Raw genomic sequence first — 19,440 nt, 5'->3', positions numbered from 1 at the left:
TCTTAAACAAACTATTATAATATGAAAACTCTTTTTATTTAAAATATCTTATTTTTATATATATTATTGATCAAAATAGCATATCGAAGACTGTATCGAAGTTAAAAATACTTATATTTTAAGACGGAGAGAGTAGAGCAGACGTCCTCATCATAGTCTGTGACCCTTACTACCTTACTACGCATCCAACACATGCCTACGGTAACGGATGTTCAAATGCAGGATCGTGGAGGGAACTTGAGGGGTTTTTTATGAGCAAAGACCCGGACGCGCCGACGCTGCGGGGCCCGTCGGGCTCACGTGACGAACTGTGAGAGTGAAATTTGTTTAAGATACAAGAAAGAAAAAACTAGGAAGAATAGAGTCACAGGCTCACAGCGGGATGGATTCGGTGCGTCTTAGCTGCATTATTCGATCCGTCGTCTTCTGCCTTATCCGCGCCGGCCCGAGTCTGACTTGCCCACGATCCGTCCAAAAACCCCCCAAACCGAAAACAAGCTGCCTCGGAACGAAATTCCCGGGCACTCCGGCTGCTTAAACTGAACCCCGACGCACGGCTACAGAAATCTCCTGTCATCAACCGGTGAGCGACACAGGTTTTCTGGTGGCGTAGTGGTTATCTCTCAGACAGCGCAATCCCCGTCCTCGTGAAGGCACTCATCACGCTTGCCCTGCCTGTTTCGTAGACAGCTCGAGAAGCAAAGATACGCAGTCAGTTGGGAACAGAACATCAGCGAAAACGGAGCAGGAAAGTTAGCCCGTACGATCAGCCGGAACTGAAAGGAGGAGGAGCAAAGAATCCAAGCTGGGGAGTGGGGAGGGGAGGGGAGACGAAGGCGCGGAACAAAACGAAAACAATTGCGTGGTTGCTTAAGACAAGACACGGGTTTAGTGTGGGAGTGGAAGTGGGAGCCACGCGTGCGTGCGTGGAGCGCGGCTGCGCGCGCAGGCCGGGCAAGGCAGCGAGGCAGCCGGCAGCAGAGGAGGCGGCAGTAGAAGAAAAGGCGCGTCGCGGTCACCACGGCCGGTCACCACCACATATCTTCTCGGTGCCCCACCACCACCACCACCATCGCCATTACCGCTCTGGTTAGGTCGGAAAATGCAGCTGGGTCCAAACGAGTGAGTCACCACCACCACCCTGCACTTCCACAAAAACAACGGTGCAAACAAAAAAAATCTCGCCCCGCGCGCCCGTCAAAACTCCCATGCCATCATCTTCGTCTAGCACGGTACTAGCAGTAGCGCTTGATCACGAGAAGCCAGTGTCTCAGGTTCTGAGCGAGCACTGCTACCGCTGCAGCTGCTGCACCAAAGCTTGTGCGTAAACAAACACTACTGGGAACGCACGCGAGGCCATGTACCTGAGCAAAGGCAAGGAGAGCCCCAAGAGGTGTAGAGGTGTACAGTAGATGTTCCATTTTTCAAACAGTTCTGTTCCAGGTACAGAGAGCCCACCACCAAGGCAGAGTGGGAGGACACACTTGCATCAGCAAGACTAGACTTGGATTAACTTGCAAAGGACCCTACCTCCCAGTTTCATTCCTGCCTCATCTCAATCACAGGAGTACTACAAACTTCTGCAAACATGCAACATCTCCATCTATATCTGATGCCGATTGCTTCTACCCCTCGCTATCTCAACCCTCATCCTCCTAACTAAGGGGCTGTTTGGTTTTCAGGGACTTATTCACCTCAGATATTTAAACACTAATTTAAAATATTAAACATCCACTAATTACAAAACCCATTTCATAAGTTTAGACTAATTCGCGAGACAAATCTTTTAAGTCTAATTACAACATGACTTTGACAATATGATGCTATAGTAAACTTTTAATAATTATGGATTAATTAGGCTTAAAAAATTCGCCTCACAGATAAGCTCTCATTTATGAAATTAATTTTTAAATTAGTCTATGTTTAATACTCTAAATTAACGTCAAACATCCGATGTGACATAGACTAACAAGTTTTAGCCCCATCTAATCACCCCCTAAGCATATCATGCTGTTACAGTTGACACCATCACGCGATGTAACCAAGGGTGCACGCAACACACACCAACCTGTCATCGCTCACACTGCTGCTGTGCTGTGCTGCACTCTTCTCTCCTGGCCTTGGGGAATAAAACAAGGCGATCGGTTTGCTTTCGTCTTCCTCCCCTTCTCGCCATGCAAAGGGCGCTTTGGTTCTTGGTTTCTTCTTCCTTTTGCCTCAGAAATAATCACACCGGCATTGATGAACCAAGCATATGCAGGTACTACCTCAGAGAAAAAAAAAACTCCTTCGGGTAAGCTAGAATGGAAATGAAGTTCTGCGCTAGCGCTGCCGCGGCTGCACTGCTGCTACAGCAGCAGTGCCCTAACAAACTATAGTAAAAGCTTTTGAGCTGGAGCACCGGAAAGCTGAATTCCTAGACCTAACATGACCTAAAGGCACCTAACTCTAATTAATCCAACCGGAACTAAGATAATACTGGAAAAGAAAGGGGAAAAAAATCCAGGTACGGTACAGGACTAATACGGCTGGAAAAATGTACAGCCACCGCGGGGGCGCGCGGGGTGGCTAGCTTGCTTTAGCTAGAACGACGCCACGGCGGGCGCTGCGGCGGCGGCGGCGGTGAGGAGTCCGGAGCCGACCTCCTTCTTGCGCCTCATCTCGAGCACCTTGCGGTGGGAGTTGGAGTGGATGGCGCTCACGAAGGTGGGGCTGCACGCCGGGCGGTACTCGGGGAGGAGCCGGCCGGACTTGTAGCGGACGCCGCACGCGTTGCAGAGCGTCTTGGCGCCCTCCGGCCCCGCGCGCCACTGCGGGGTCTTCTGCACGCCGCAGTGGCTACAGCGCCGGTCGCCCGGCGCGGGGGCCGACGCCGCCGCGCCCGAGGGATGTGGTGGGAGCTGCTTCGGCTTGCGGCCACGCTTCTTAGGCTTGTTCTTGCCGTTCTTACCGTGCTTGGACTTCTTCCCCGGCGGCAGAAGGTGATCGTCCGGGAGGTCCGACGTGCCGCCGAGCGGGTGCCACTCAAACTTGAGGAGCGGCGAGAACGACGAGAACGAAGCCGACGAGGAGCACGAGGAGGTGGTGGTTGTGGACGAGGATGACGTGGAGTCCGAGAAAGGCGGTGCCCCCGAGAGAGACCACGCCGTGGCCCGAGAGCGCTTGCTGCGTTTCGCCTTCACCGGCACCAGCGCCTCCGTTGACAGCGCGCAGATGGTCGGAGTCCGCACCGGATAGGACGCGGGTGGCAGCGCGCGGTAAGCTCCGTCCTGAGGCCGCCGCTGCAGCTGCCGAGGCTGCGGCGGCCGCGCGGCCAGCGACGCCACGACGGACGCAGGAGGCTGCGGCGGCGGGGGCAACTCGGAAAGGGAGTCGTCCATGATACGCGACACCCACTCTAGCTCCTCGACGTCATGCGCCTGCAGAGAAACCATACAGCACAGCAAGAAATTAATTACAGGGGGAAAAAAAAGACAACCATCGCGAAAGCCGCAGCCTTTCCGCCGAAAGGCACGGTCAACGAGAGTCTCGAGAAACCTCACCGGCAGGTCAACAATCTCCGGAGGCGGCGGCGGGGGCGCCACAAGCTCGTACGTTACGACGGACGACGGCTGGGAGTCGTCCTTCGACTTTTCCTCCTCTGGCGCGGCGACGAGGGCCAGCGCCTGCTCGTTCTCCTCGGCGGCGTCCTTTTCCGCCTCGCAGAACTCCTCGAGGTCGAGCAGGTCCTCGACGGAGAACCCGTCCCTCTCAACCATCCCCCACGCCGACGGCGCCGCGGCCGCCCCCTCGTCGGCCGCCTCCTCCGACCGGCAACTACTTTTCAGCGCGTCCATCTTCCCATCCTTCTCCGTCCAAAAGGCACCCACATACACACACAGCAAAAACCATAAATTCCCAAAATTCCAGAAACCAAGCAAACACAGGCTCAAGAAACGCCCGTTCTCCTCCTCGTCATCCCCCTTCCCATAAAAAATCCCATCAAAGAATTATAAAAGAGTCGTTTTCTTATCGTCTCCTGAGGCTAACGCTCCCTTCCTTACCAGAGAACTGTGGTGGTGCGCGTAGGACGGCATGGCTGAGGAGGAGCGGGAGGTGTTGGAACCCTGGGCGGCGGTGGCGGCGGCTTTTGAGGCGAAGAGGAGAGGAGGCGAGAGGGGGGGCGGAGGAGGGGAAGGAAAGGGTGGAAGAAGGGATGAGCGTTTGGTGGAGCATTGAATGGCTGCCAAAGTCCGTGCCCACAACAAATGCGCCAGTTTCCCCTCGACCCTCACCTTTCTCCCATTTTACTCCTCCCCAATTCCTTTTCCCTCCCTTCCAAATCTTTCCTCTTTTCTTCTTTTCTTTTTCTGCCCTTGGTGCTTACTGCTTTCTATCTTTGATTTTTTAAGTTGTTTTTTAGCCTTTTTTAAATCCTATCTTGCCACTTCGTAATCTCATCTGTCTGATATCACTCTCCCTTTTTGTATACGCCCTCTTTTCGAAGAAGCCAAAAGAGAGGGGTGAAATGTGAAATGGGGCAGTGGTGGTAACCGTAGCCACCCCCAGACAGCCAGACTTTGGGCGCCGCGCGCGGGAGCGTTTGCGTGTTTCCGGTCTACCCCGCCCCGCCTCGCCGGGCCGCCTCGCGATTAGTGTGCGTGACGGGGGTGGGCTGGGCCGGACGATTGAACGGATGGGGTTTGGGTAAAAGTAAGCGAGGGATTAGTGGCCGGGGGGGACACTTGGTGGGGCCAGGAGGCACTGATGCCTCTCTTCTTTTGGAGGTAAATCATAAATGGCGTCTTTTTTGAAATGTGAGTGCGGATTGTGGAAAGGTTCAAATTGGATTTTGCTCGGGATGGGTGGGTTTGCTTCCAGTTCAATCTTTGCCAGGGCTCTGTTGCTGTATTCAATTATTCATGTGCTGAGGATTTGGTATTAATCAATGTATATATACGTCCATCCTTCTAAAAATACCTATATGCATTTACAGATTGGCTTGGAAAAACCATTCAAACATTAATCGGCTGCTTTAATAGTAGTATTCTGCGAACACAGCAAATTGTCTCCATAAAAATAGGGGTGAAAACGAAATGGATTATGTATGGTGATCATACCATATCCTAAACATATTTGTTAAACGGATTCGAGGCAGATATGGATAGTGAGCGGATATGGATTGTTTCGGCTGTCGAAAATAGTGCAGGATCGGCGCAGACATGGATCAGAAATAGATTAAATTTATCGGATGTTATATGTGTATGCAAGTAATAAACGATTGAGTTAGCAATGCAAAGTCAACGATGCAATAATCAATAAACGACCCATCATAATAATAATTGTGTAATTAAGTGCTAACAACATGAATACATGATATGTGTAATATAGAAATACATCTAAATAAGTGTGAGATAGACGGTGAAAGTATCTGACTAAGAAATCTTAGTATTATTCAACAAACGGCCTATCGGATAATTCAATAGAAATATCGGATAATATGCATCCGCTAAATTTCTAGAACACATACCATATACTCGTTTCAGAGCGGATCGGATCGGATAATATCCAATCCATTTCACCCTACATAGAAATATAGGATTTGCATTTTTCTAACTAACAAGTACACAATGTGCATGTTGGGAAGGAAGTTTTGAGCCAACAGTTAAAAGCCAAAAACACATGATCTGCGTAAAGAAAAAACTGCTATATAACGCCATAAATGTTTTTGGTTGTATGATATTGCAAAATTAAACATATTTTTGAAAACATGATAATTTCATGGTAGACATCGCTCACGTTAATTTAATTAATGTTTTCAAGTAGAGGACGAGAGAAGGGGCACATGCGCACATGAAAAAAGAATGTAAATGTCCTTTGTGTTTTCCACTTAGACCAACTCGGACATCGACCCACCGTACACTGTCACCGATGCCAAGCCAATTGACTATCCGTGGCCAAGAGTTCACCTTGAGCATTGCTTCCATGCTATCGGCGTCGCCATCATCCTCGTCGCTTATATAGGACCCGTGTTTTAACCCTCGTCGCCTATAAATGTTGGCCTCGCCATCGACCCATCGCCACCTTAAAACACTCTAGATCATTGGTCAGGCACTTTGCATGCGTCATTCCGTCACGCCACCACCAACACATTGACTAGCTGAATTCATATCGTTCCTCGATGATCCTGCTCACCTCAAGCTGTCCTCGTCGTTTTACTAGTTGACGCTTAGCCACCCAAGACATCTCTCGTATGGCTCCTCTGCCTTGTCATCCCCTTCTGCCTCCTCTCTAGTTGCTAAGGGAAACTTAACCTAAGCTCATCCTCCAATGCTCCAACTGGAAATCAAAAACCCCTCGTTAAGGCTGAACTTCCGAAGCCATTTTTCATTCCCATAACCCACCGTAACTCCAGTGCAATATTTCTATACACTGATACACACATTTGCCTCCTCTCCCCATTATCTACCCAAAAATATTAAATTTATAGGGGTGTTGCCTAATAGTATTTTCTTTACGTTCTTAGAGTGTTTCCATATGTGTGGTGTCATACTGCTTAAATCGTAAAGTGATTATATTTTATAGTAAAATTTTATTGAAAAGTAGTTATAATGTAAGACTTTTGTACTAACGGTTAAAATACTAATGCTAAGTAAACAATAATAATAAAATTACTGTATAATTTAAAATTGGAGATCGACTTCGAAGTCGTAATTCAAACAAGCATGCCCACAAAAGGATGTTTGTATTCTTCGCATAAAAGGGTTGTTTGTATAACATATCAAATATTATTTCGGCGATTTTCCAAATCCATTTGTTGTGACGAAACTGACGGCATATTTTCCTCTTTGTGTAAACCAAACAAAAAGTTACATTCAGATGAAGCATCCCGGCCTTACAGGCAGCCCGAGTATTGGGTTTTAATTTCATCCATCGTTTTAGGGAACATCGAAAGCGACCGAACCATGTTGCCGAACAGTCTGCTAAAGTCTCTCTCCGTCAAAAAAAAAAAAAAAAAACGAACTCTAGTTTTCTGTGTCTAACTTTGATTGTCCGTCTTATATAATTTTTTTTATAATTCATATTTTTATTATTGTTAGATGATAAAACAAGATTAATACTTTGTGGGTGACTTGTCTTTTTATTTTTTTTCATAATTTTTTTAAATAAGACGGACGGTCAAATGTTGGACACGGAAACCAGGGTTTGTCTTTTTTGGGACAGAGAGAGTAGGTCTGATACTTTTCTTCAATAAAAGTTGGATGAAGATTAAGATTTTAATTGGATGCTTTTTAAACTGCTAAACGGTTCGTTTTGTGTTAAATATTTCTATATGAAAGTTATTGTAAAATTCAAATTAATATATTTTTCAAGTTTATAATAATTAAAACTCAATTAATCACAAGTTATTATCATCTTGTTTTACGTGAAATACTTAATCTTTTATTTTTAGAAGATTCAAATACCACGTTAGCGTAAATGAGAATAGTATTGAGTAGAAATTCGCAGCCATTATTAGAGAGATTAGCACAGTTCAAATGTTTCCCTCCTTCGCCGGCCCGGCTTCCACGCGTTGCCGCGGCGGCACTCGCGTCGCGTGGCTTCTTCGTCGGACGCCCGTATGCTGGAGCGGGTCGCGGGAATCGCCAAAATTGACTAATCGTTTCCATTGTCACACGAAGTTACCGGAATACCCTTCCTGACGAAAGGAAAAAAAAATACATCCGAGCGGCGGGTACACCGCATCGGCTCTCGGGTCGCCCAACCGGGCCACCGTTCGCGCGCGGTGCCACGAGCCGAGCGGGGCAGTTTAGACAATTTGGGCGCGACGACGATGCCTTCTCTCGCGGCGCGGGCAAAGTTAAAAAAGCCGACGTGGGTGGCCCGGACCCAGCACGTCGCCTCAACACGCAACGCATCTGAGCAGCAGCGGCCCGCGTGTCAGCCGAACGGGCGCGGTCCGCGAGGCGTACCTGCCGCCGAGTCGTCATCCGACCTGGCGGCCGGCTGGACGCGTCACGGATAATACGTGGCGTGACTGGATTGGTTGGGTACGGACACGCGCTGCGCGGCGGTGGCGGCAGGTGGGCTCGGGCTGCGAGAGGTGGACCGGGTCTTGGGCCGGCTCACCGCCCGACGTAAAGCAGTTTTAAAGGCGCAGAGAGGACGGCCGCGCGGCGGTGTGGGTTTGGGCTGGAGCTGGCCCTATGGACCGTGGACCACGGAGTAGTAGGAGTAATAATAATAGTCGTCTCTCAGCTCAGAGTTGCCCTCGTCGCGAGGTAAATCAGCAGCGCACGGCCGTGGAATAAAAACGATGGCGTGAATAGTGAAGAGGCAGGGTCGTACGTACGCGCAGTACGTGTACATCTACTACTGCGGCCGTAAGTATGGCTGTCGGTTCATACTTTCCTTGTACGTCAAAACAGATGCCTCTCACGAGGTTTTTGGGCTACTTAATACAGTACCTGGCTCCATGTTCGTTCTACTCGCGAATTTTCCGTAGCTATCCCCGCGCGTTAAACTTCTGTGTGCAAGATTGCAAGTATTCCATTATGTTCTTCAACGCTGACACGATGCTAACTGTTAACCGAATGACCACGATTTGGCAACAAAACAGTGCGTTCCAGAAATTAAATTCGTCGTCAGTTTCAGAAGGCGTAGACAAAAATACAGGATCAATCTTCAGGAGGGTAATCTGATGCCGAGTTTTCTGTCCTTCCGTGGACAGGAAAATTCTCGATGACAAACTCGACAAAAAAAATCAGCATAGGGGCACGATGAAACTGACCAGACAACCATGCAGATAAATATTCGAGATCGTCAATACAATCCCGGCAGCAGAGTAAACTGGCCAACCGGAACGATAGCCAAAACATCATGGATGACAAATGTTGTGAAGATGAAAGCTCAAACTCATCGGGATGTCAGATTCGACGGGCCAAACTAAGATAAGAGACGATGCATCTAGACGGCTCCCACCACGTGATTGACGGTGGATATCCATAGATTTGCTTAAAAACTTTAAAGGCGTCGAGGGCCTACGCATCTGCGTCCGCATGCATGGGCTCCGAGTTGACGTGTTCGGTGTTCCCTTCACCGCGTATGGGGTATGGCCGTATGGGGAACTCACAGGAATGGCGCGGCGGGTCGGAGGCGGCGCCCCACGCGGGCCACCGCCGCGCCGAGAGCACGCGACGTCGCGCCGCGCGAGGCCGTTCGGTTTGGGCCTTTGCGGTGGGCTGCGGTGCGTGGGCACAATCGAGTAGTGTTCGTGGCTGTCAAAGATCCAGTCGGCACCGATCTTATTAGGCTTTTGAATCTTTTCGCTGTCGAGCCGTGTGAGGTGCAACCGGTTACCACTTACCAGTTACCAGTAGTAGGCCGGGGAGCTTAGGTGCCAAATTGATGCGTACATATCCACTTACCATGCTCACGTCCCTTTCCTACTGCGCTGAAGGCGTTGTGCCTGCCGGTGTGGCGATGCGATATGCTACAGAGATGTGTGTGGTCAATTGTTGATTTCGCAATTTTTCGTACAGGCTGATTTTGCAGCTTTGACATCGCCGTGCGAAAACAACCTTGATCTTATAGCTGTTGTGATCAGTGCCGAGAATGACGACCTCCTAAATTTCCACAGGCATGATGCAAAATACGGACGCAGTCATGTGCACGCAGACGCACCTTACCTATAGACATTTTTATACCGTTTAATATCATCATTATTATTTCTGGATTGCTGCCAGATATGCAGATCGCAAGAGATTTTTCTCTAGCAAAAGAAAGAAAGGCGCCAAGTCGCCAAGGGATGCATGGCGCGTATCAGCGCATTAGACACAGGACGCGGGCGTGGCGTCGTTGGCATGCACTGTGCTTTTGCCACTCGACGGCGATTGTTGAATCACGCACATCAGTTCGACACCAAAAAAGAAAATCGGCCTTTTTCCACCCAGCTATTCCGGCCGCTTTTGGTCTCGTTGCTTGCAGTTGCAGGACAAATCATGGCCTTGTTACGTCGAAGGAGGAAGGACGGGGATGGGGATGTATACAGTGGTGGCTGTTCTTCCGTAGCTTCCTTTTTGCGGTGGTGGTGCGCAGGGGCGGAGCTAGTATATAGTAGGGGGGTGCCTAGGAACCCGGTCAAGAAAATCTTTTAGCTATACATCATCTATTTTCACCATGTATGCACTCCCCTCAATACAAACTTAGACACTCGTATCAGCTTAAACTCAATCTAAAGTAGAGTAAATTAAGCAAGTGGCACCACCCTCTGTTTCGCTCTAGCTCCGCTCCTGGTGGTGCGCTCGCTAGAGTGGGAGTTTTATGGGCGATCGATGCCATCAAAATCGATCCTTCCATTTGACTTGCCTTTCACATCAAGCAAAGAGGATGTCGCCGTTGCGAAGTGAGCACGTACTACCTGCAGTAAGCAATCAGACTGTGAGAAAGCCGTGGTAAAGAACATCGTCAAGGTGACATGAGTTAAATTACGCGATAAAAGGTCAAGCTGAAACCATGCTCCTCGATCGAGCTCAAGACAAAGCTGGCGGTGCCACTGAAATGTCTGAATTATTTTGGCCCAGTGCAGACTTTCCTTGGACGATTCATGCGTCACAATTGCGTTGAGATGCTGGACCAGCTTTGTTATAGGCTGGTCAATGCAAAAGCCCACCATTGGCAACGAATTTCATTGGTATAAATCAAAGTACTCATTTTGTTTCAAATTATAAGATTTTCTAGCATTGCTCATATTAATACTGTCTAGATTCGTTAACATCTATATGAATATGGGTAATGCTAGAAAATCTTATAATATAAAACGGAGGGAGTACCACTCATCCTGGAATGAGAATCAAGAAAGCAACACAAAATATTCTGTGTCAAGGCTGCTATACTTAAGAGAGGAGAACTTTTGGACTTGGGCTATTTATGGGCCAGTTATGTAGGTTATGTAAAGGGCCCAATTGCAATCCTTCCTAACAATATTGCTCACAAAGGAGAAAAGTCCAATATAACTCCCTTAATATAAGTTGCATCTATTTTGTATTACTCAACGGCAAAACCGGATATACTAACTCCTCCAACTACTACAACCATGCAAAACGACTTACTCAACTGTTCTAAGAACAGTTTTTATTGACGCGACATCCACATGACCGTCCAGTCATCAAGAAAATATATGGAGTTCACATCTAAGTGAGAGGGAAGCTAGAAAAAAAAATGCCTATGCTCCTTCCACCTCCCATCGTTCCCCTCTCCCCTGCTCCTCCTCTACTTCCAGCATGCGTGGCAGGAGAGCTTGAGAGAAGTTTTATGATGCATACTCGATCAATTTATACTTCAATATTATAATATACTAGCAAAAATGCCTGTGCGTTGCAACGGGTGAAAAAAATCTAATGATAATATAAGTTTTTCATGCATAATCATGTCAATGACAATGTTTGTATTTTAATGAGCGGCTTTTTTTTATAAACGGTGTTTTTTCTTGCGCGATTTTCTCAAACCATTTTTTTACAAATAGCGCATTTCTTTCTAACAGTTTTTTTCTAGCATGTTTTTTTCCTTTTTTTTACTAATGACGAAAACCATATTTTTCTCCCCTTTTTTGTTTTGCTTTTCTCGCGTGTTTTTTTGCCTATTTTTTCTGACAAATACTTTCTCGCGTGGTTTTTTTGCCTGTTTTTTCTGAATGTCATTTTTTTGCTTTTTTCCAATACATGATAATATATGACGAAATAAAAGCCGTGTAGTAGATGGTAAAAAAAATCAATGGATCCTATTTTTCAGAGTGATTTTTTTATATAGATAGTGTTTTTTTCTTCCGTGGTTTTTTCAAACCATTTTTTTAGAAATGGCGCATTTTTTCAGACAGTCTTTTCCTCGCATGTTGTTTTAAAAAGTTTTTGCCGACAATGGAAATAATTTTTCTTACGCGTTTTTTTATTTTTTTAAGAAGACGGAAAAACCTTTTCATCATGTTTTTTTGCGCTTTTTTCTGACTTTTTTTCTCACACGTTTTTTGACCATTTTTATTTTCTCGTGCATTTTTTATTTTTAAATAGTTAGATTAGATTAGAGATAGAGACGAGATTTATACTGATTAGAAATTGGACTTTGTTTCGCCCTTTCTATTTTTTTTCTCGCGTGCATTTTTTATTTTATATGAACTAGCTTTTTATTTTTTATGAACCATTTTTTTGCCACTTTCTTAGGGAATCAGACGAATTTTTTTTCGGATTTTTTTCGCCTTTACAGGAATTAGACTTTTTTTTTCTGTTTTTAAAGGAATGAGATCTAGCGTTTTTTTTCACCACTTTTTTTTTTGCCTTTTATAGGAATCGGATTTTTTTTCCGTTTGCATCTACAGTTTTTTTCGCCACTTAGGGGAAATAGACTTTTGTTGTTGTTGTTTTTTTGTTTTTTTTCTTTTTTGTGTGGCTTTTCTTTTTCTTTTTATGCACCTTTCTGCCTTTGTTATATCCCTTTTATTTATTTTTTTTTTAAAAAGACCAAAAGCATCTTATTGCAAGATTATAGGTACTCAAATGTAAATATAAAAATTATAGGGACTCAAATGCAAATGTACAACCCCAAATATTGAAATCATATAAAAATAGAATGTTATCGACATGTAGGTTCCGTTTTTACAAACAGATCTTCAATCTAGCACATCAATTTTTTTCACCAAGATGTATGGAATATCACGGTATAGATTGAAACCAAGAAAAGTGTTGCCTAGTATCTCGGACTCAAACCGAGAGGAGTGGGACTCAGATAACTTTTTTTTTCTTATGAGAGGGAATCGCAACGAGGAGTCGGACTTTTTTTTATTTTTATCTCTATTTTTTTACGGGACCGAGTTGGACTTTTTTTTATCGCTATTTTGTTTTTTCTTTTCTTTTTTTCCCACGTTTTTGTTCGCCCGTTTTTTTTATCGGACAATTTTGGTTTTCTAGCCCGGTTTTTTTGCCTTTTTTTCTGGATCGGACATATTTGGTTTTTTTTCGCACTTTTTTTGCCCGGTTATTTTTTGATCAGACAAACTTGGTTTTTTTCGCCCGGTTTTTTGACGGACGATGGAAGCCCCTCTTATTTTTTTAAATAGTAGAGATATTTATTTAATTTATACTTTAATCTTGTTATATTTCGAATATTTTAAAATATATAAATTAGATCATACGTCACTGTCGCACATGCGCCACAGCTTCATACGCAAGTTCGCATGCATGAACAGCCGTGTGCAAGTTCCGATACATGATGACACAGTGCAAGCGAGTTGGCAGGATAGCAGTCCACACGGCATACCAGCCGGCAAGTTAATTTTCTAGGGAATCATCATCTGATGCAAGAGATTTATTTAGGGTGATCATTATAGAAAACGACAACTTCCATTATCTAAAAGAATAAAACGACAACGTGCTTACTGTTGGAGATTTATGCCACTTTAAGCCACTCAATATCTTTCTTTTTTTAAAAAAAAAACCGAGCCAGCATAAGTAGAGGGAGAAACTACTTACATAATCACTAACGGTGAAGGATAGAATGAAAAGAAAAGTAAAAGAAAAGAAAAAGAAAGAGAGGAGGAAAAAGAAGAGAGAGGAAAACTATTAATATAATCGATCAAAAGTACTATTATACCGATAATCTCGCAATGTTTGTTTCTCCACATATTCTCCATAGCTTGACTTCGTCATGAATTTGTCTAGTAGCTGCAGCAGGGCTTTTTTTCTTGATTTCGAAATACTTTTCAGTTCCGCTCGCACCATATCTCCCATTCTACCAGCATGTGGATTGATTTTTTTGCTTTGGCTTTGTCTTTCCCACCTTGAGTTGTTCTCATGATCCACCAGTTCAATAGTGATTCATTTTCATCATGTGTCAGGTCAATTTCATTGCAGTTCAGCTTCCCTAGCCTACCGTACAAAGGGATAATCCTTGAAGAGACGTTGAGATGTTTCTAGGTTCCTATAGCATAGTTGACAGGAATAGTTATTTGACCATTATCTGATATATATGTAGCTGATCTGCTGTCCAAATCCTATTTTGCAGCAACAGCCAGTCGAAGTGTTTGCATTTGGAGGGGTCCCATTGCTTTCAGATTAATTTTGCTGCAATTGAGCTTATCCTTCCGTTGAATTGTGCTATATAGGCTGACCTCGCACTATATTTCCCATTGCAACAAACTGTTCTTGAAGGTTTTTTAATTCAGGTGGCAGCTACTCCTGCCTCGTGCGAAACAAAATTCAGGGGGCGCCCAGCAAAATTTAATTAGGAGGTTCAAACATTACAACAGATTACTGTGTGTACAGGGTCTAAACTCAATAACATAGTATTCAGTAGAATTATTGTCTAGAAAACTCAATGAATGTTAGGGATTTTATCTTATCACCTTATTTGAATAAAACAAATTTATCGGTTATTATATGTCTTACCACAGGGATAGGCAGGAGCTGTAGCTTAGATGTAAATTCTTTCTATTATTAAAAAAACTAACAAGGTATATTACTTGTTCTGGGAGGTAACTTGCAGTGCCATTTTACTCTGAAAGCATCTCAATATCTCATGTGATCGTTTCGGAGATTTGGAGAAAGGAACAATTATTGTGATAACCACTTACAAACATGCCTAGAAACATCAGTACACAGTGCGCTTGATCAACCAGACTAACAGAGTTCTTCCGATAAACGAGGAAGTAGGCCAACGTAGAGCTCTCCCGAGTTCCGACAGAGACGACACCTATATATCGAAGTTCATAACCACGCTATCCATGTGAAAACAATTCTTTTTTTTTTTCTGGCGATGACGCTCGTCAAAACAGATAAGAAATATATATAAAAAAACATAGGCAATATAAGTTATCCTAAAGTAGTAATAAAGTATGAAGAAATATAGGATTAAATTTACGTGGACATATGAAGAAAAATATTTATTTACAGTTGATTTTCTTCTTTATATATTCCTCTATATGTCGGTAACATTGCTTGTTTGTGAAAGAATTTGTCATAGGATAAATTTATTCATTTTTAATATCTTTTATAACGTTGTGGACCGCATACAATAAACAACAGATGCTCTAGTTGGGGGCTTTATAATCCATTTCTTTGTCCATACAAGCTATGCATGCATACACCTGACATATGCATCTACCTATTTATATGTTGGTATATTAGATATGGGATATCTCAGATACATAAAGATACGTGATATGGGACTTCTCCTACATGATGTACACACATACTTTCATGTAAAGTAAATTACATCACCATTCCTTAAAGTTGCAACGTGATATCACTTTGTCCACGATCTTGTAAATCGTATATCTTGGACTTGGTTTTGATGTATCATGGTAGGTCCATTGTACGTTTCCCACATGGATGTTCACCTTGGATGCAAATTTGCATTCAGCTCCTTCATGCACATTCGCTATGTGTCTCCTCGAAATATCCTCTCTTCTCTTCTGTATCTATTCAGGGTGGGTTGCAGCTGCTGCAGTAGAGGAGGGAGACGCCTAGGGTGGTGGCGGCTTGAATGAACACTCAATTGCTCCATGGAAATCCATCCTCCGTAAGACCAACGAGGCCACTGTTTCATCTTCTCTCGTCTCCCCATCTGTCTTCGTTCTCATTCGGACGAGGATCAATCCATCTAGGCACGAGAAAGGCAAAGAGCTAGCTAGCAAATAACAATCAGTAATGGAGAGCTGGTGGCTTCCAACATGGCAGCCTCTCCTTGTGCTCCTACCAACAATGCTTCTCCTCTATCACACGGTCTCGTCATGGCACTGTGGCGAGCGATGCCTCCCGCTCCCGCCGGGGCCGCGGGGTCTGCCGTTCGTTGGCAACATCCTGCATACCAGCGACATGACCCACCGTGGCCTGGCTCAGCTCGCCTCGCGCTACGGCGGCCTCCTCCACCTCCGCCTCGGCCGCCTCCGCACCGTGGTCGTGTCGACGCCAGAGATGGCCCGGCTGGTCCTCCATGTAAACGACCGCGCCTTCGCCGACCGCCCGACCACCGCGGCCATCGACTACCTCACATACGACCGCGCCGACATGGTGTTCGCCCCCTACGGGCCAGAGACAGATCCAGAAATAAAAAGTTGGGGGACTAAACATATCGAGTACATCGGTATAAACACATCATCTCAATATTAAACTATGCTAAAATGCTATTAACACATCCTATTTTACCAATCTTGGCAAAAAAAAATTGAAGGGGGTATCCATGAGTTTTGTAGGTGTAGGGGGGACTTCTTGCACCCACGTTGGATCCGCCCCTGCTACGGGCCCTTGTGGCGCCAGCTGCGGAAGCTGTGCATCAACAGGCTCTTCAACCGGCGCCGGGCCGCGTCGTGGGCAGCTGTCCACGACGGGGTCGATAGCCTCCTGCGGGAGGTGACCAAGAACAGCGGCGCGGTGGTCAACGTCGGCGAGCTCGTGTTCGGCATGTCGATGAAAATCACTCTCCGGCTTCGACTGGAGCTTGCGGGAGGTGTCCCGGGCATGCAGCTGGGGATGCTCGCGGTGGAGCTAGCACTGGCCAGGCTGCTCCACGGCTTCGACTGGAGCTTGCCCGGCGGGACGGGGTCGGCCGGCGAGCTCGACATGGAGGAGACATATGGGCTCACCGCGCCGCGAGCAGTGCGGCTGTCCGCCGTACCGGTGCCGCGGCTAAGCCATCTCTAAGCTGCGTACGATCTCGATCGACCGCGCTCTACATGCCGATCTGATGACTGAGGAGACACGTCACACGTACAATAGCTGGATCTGTAAAAAGCTTAAAGCTGTTGTCAACACGTACGGCGCTGTTTGTGTATCACTTGGTACACGAAAATACTCGCGCCTCGATCGTACACATGGAATAAATGACCAGAAATAAAATAAAAACGAAACATCGTCTTTACACAATCACAAGCTCATAGCTGCCAATTGAGCGGTAGCTAGCTAGATCCAATTCCAAGGTTCGGCGACCCTGCCCAGCTAGCCAGGCAGCTAGCTAGCTAGCTACTCGCCGGCACACGGCAGATGGGCGAGCACGAGCTGCATGCGCGACCCGCGCCTGATGATGTCGAGAGCTAGTGGTGCTGATCCTGAAGAATCCATAACATAGCGATCTCCCTCATGAAGTCACGGTTTGTGCAAAGATTGGCCGGCGGCCATGGACACCGCCCACAGGCCCACTGGTCGCGCGCCCTAACCCCTGCGCGATCAGGCTCCTACTACTAGTCCATTAGTACTACTACTAGTCTACTAGCACTACTACTATTAGTCTATTACTATAACAGTACTACTACATGTATATATACGTATGTATATATTTTATATATACACATAGAAACTTTGTATTTTTATGTATCAATATAAAATTTCTATGTATGTATGTAAAATATATACATACATATATATAATTTTTTTATGTATCAACAAATTGACGTATAAAAAATATACACGTATATAAACTTTGCATACGCATATACAAACTTTACATACGTGTATATAAACTTCCGTTTTTTTTTGACAAATAGTCCTTTTGAAAAACTTATTTTGAAACTAACCCTCGCAAAAAACTTCAACCAAAAATAGATCATGAGCTCAACACCAATGTCAATGGCGCTGAGGTCCAAAGGGTCAACGCCACATCCGTTGGCGCTGAACCCGTGGCCACGTGGATCCGAAGCTGATCTATTTGTCGATGTGGCATGAGGTCAACGCCAACTCTATTGTAGCATGGTGGTGTGGCCTCTGTGCATGCAAGCTTGAGGTAACAAGTTTGACTCCCTTGAGCAGCATAAATTATCTATTTTTATTGCAACTTTTTTACCGTCATTTTCTTCCGGACCGATATACTTCAAAAATAAATATAATACTTCCATTATCTTTCTTCCCACGTTACTATTTCCGACATATATACTCCAATGGTACATTCAAATATGTAGTATACTTCTTCTTTTTTACCGTCCTTTTCTTCCGGACCGATATACTTCAAAAATAAATATAATACTTCCATTATCTTTCTTCCCACGTTACTATTTCCGACATATATACTCCAATGGTACCTTCAAATATGTAGTATACTTCTTACCGTCCTTTTCTTCTGGACCAATACTTCAAAAATAAATATAATACTTCCATCATTTTTTCCCACGTTACTATTTCTAACATATATACTCCAATGGTACATTCAAATATATACTCCCTTCATTCCAAAATATAAGTCACAACCACCCTTAATTCAAATACCAAGAAATAATTGTTATCATATCATAGTTTAGATTATCCTAATAAATAAAATGTATGCACCCAATAAAATTAGATATCTTAATGGTGGATGATTTAAATAATAATATTTTAGTGAAAAAGAGGTGCTAATTAATGATATGTATGCATGCACGCCTTATATTAGTATACTTCCGTTCTTTTTTCTCATATTATTATCTCCTTTTTCTTACAGTATTATTTCGGAATGTAGGGGAAGTGCCGGAAGAAAAGAACAAAAAAAAAGATTTGCTAGCAGGACAAAAGTACGGTAAACTAGTCGAACCTGCTACCTCTTGCTTGCATGCACAGAGGGCACACCACCGCGCTACATTAGCATTGATGATTGTTTAGAGTTAGCGCTGGGTTATGAGTTCAGCGCCAATAGAGTTAGCGCTGACCTCGCGCCACGTCAGAATGCAGAACGGCTTCGGATCCACGTGGCCACGGGTTCAACGCCAACGAATGTGGCGCTGATCCCTTGGACCTTAGCGCCATTAACATTGGCGTTGAGCCCACGACCTATTTTTGGTTGAAGTTTTTTACGAGGGTTAGTTTCAAAATAAGTTTTCAAAAGGACTAATTTGTCAAAAAAAAAACGGTACAAACTTTGTATATGTACATATTAAAACCCGAGAGAAAAAAATCACGAATACAAACTTTGTATACGTGCGAATACAAAATTTAGTATACATACGAATATAAACTTTGCAAACATATATCTTTAAAAACACAAAAAAAAAGAGAAACCGAAAGAAAACCGGAAAAAACCAAACAGAAACAGAAAAAAAACCGGAAAAATCGATAGTCTCCCTGCGCGTGCCGTCCGCGCCCCCTCTCCGCGCGCGACACGTGTCCAGTCGCGCACGGGAGGGCGCGCGTGAGTGACCGCCGATTAGCCCTTTCGGAGCCTGAGAGCCATGCTGCGTGCTCGACGTCGGTGTGATACCATTATAGGCCGCGCGTAGCTCACGATACTATTCCGGCCCAACTAGTACAGCTCGAACAGGCCCAACCAATATAAACTTTCCTATATGGACCGCACGATGCTCACAATCCCGTTCCGGCCCAATCATTCGTCTCATGTTGGGTGGTAACGGGACAGGGACCATGTCCATGGGTTCTTTAACACGGGACACCTATCTCAACTCTTAAATATTTTTAGCTCAAAAGTCTATTGAATCTCACTATAGCATTTTTTTAA

At 45.0% G+C, this 19,440-nt stretch overlaps 2 protein-coding genes across 2 annotated transcripts; one reads left to right on the top strand and one right to left on the bottom strand.

The window, feature by feature from the left end:
* Nucleotides 1-1,891: 1,891 nt before the first annotated feature.
* On the bottom strand, nt 1,892-4,254 carry LOC4336532 (GATA transcription factor 7). Its single transcript, XM_015781196.3, has 3 exons — nt 4,044-4,254; nt 3,543-3,845; nt 1,892-3,419 (listed from the first exon to the last, which is right to left on the bottom strand). Exons 1-3 carry the CDS (start codon nt 4,074-4,076, stop codon nt 2,583-2,585), a joined length of 1,173 nt encoding a protein of 390 aa, XP_015636682.1. The 5' UTR covers nt 4,077-4,254; the 3' UTR covers nt 1,892-2,582.
* An 11,420-nt stretch (nt 4,255-15,674) lies between these two features.
* On the top strand, nt 15,675-16,763 carry LOC136356232 (cytochrome P450 84A1-like). Its single transcript, XM_066309831.1, has 2 exons — nt 15,675-16,047; nt 16,261-16,763. Exons 1-2 carry the CDS (start codon nt 15,675-15,677, stop codon nt 16,665-16,667), a joined length of 780 nt encoding a protein of 259 aa, XP_066165928.1. The 3' UTR covers nt 16,668-16,763.
* The last annotated feature ends 2,677 nt before the right edge of the window (nt 16,764-19,440 follow it).

This window comes from Oryza sativa, chromosome 4 (genome assembly GCF_034140825.1).
Source record: "Oryza sativa Japonica Group chromosome 4, ASM3414082v1".
Taxonomy (NCBI): Eukaryota; Viridiplantae; Streptophyta; class Magnoliopsida; order Poales; family Poaceae; genus Oryza; species Oryza sativa.
Note: the sequence above shows the minus strand (reverse complement) of the source record. Positions and strands in the feature narration are given on the sequence as shown.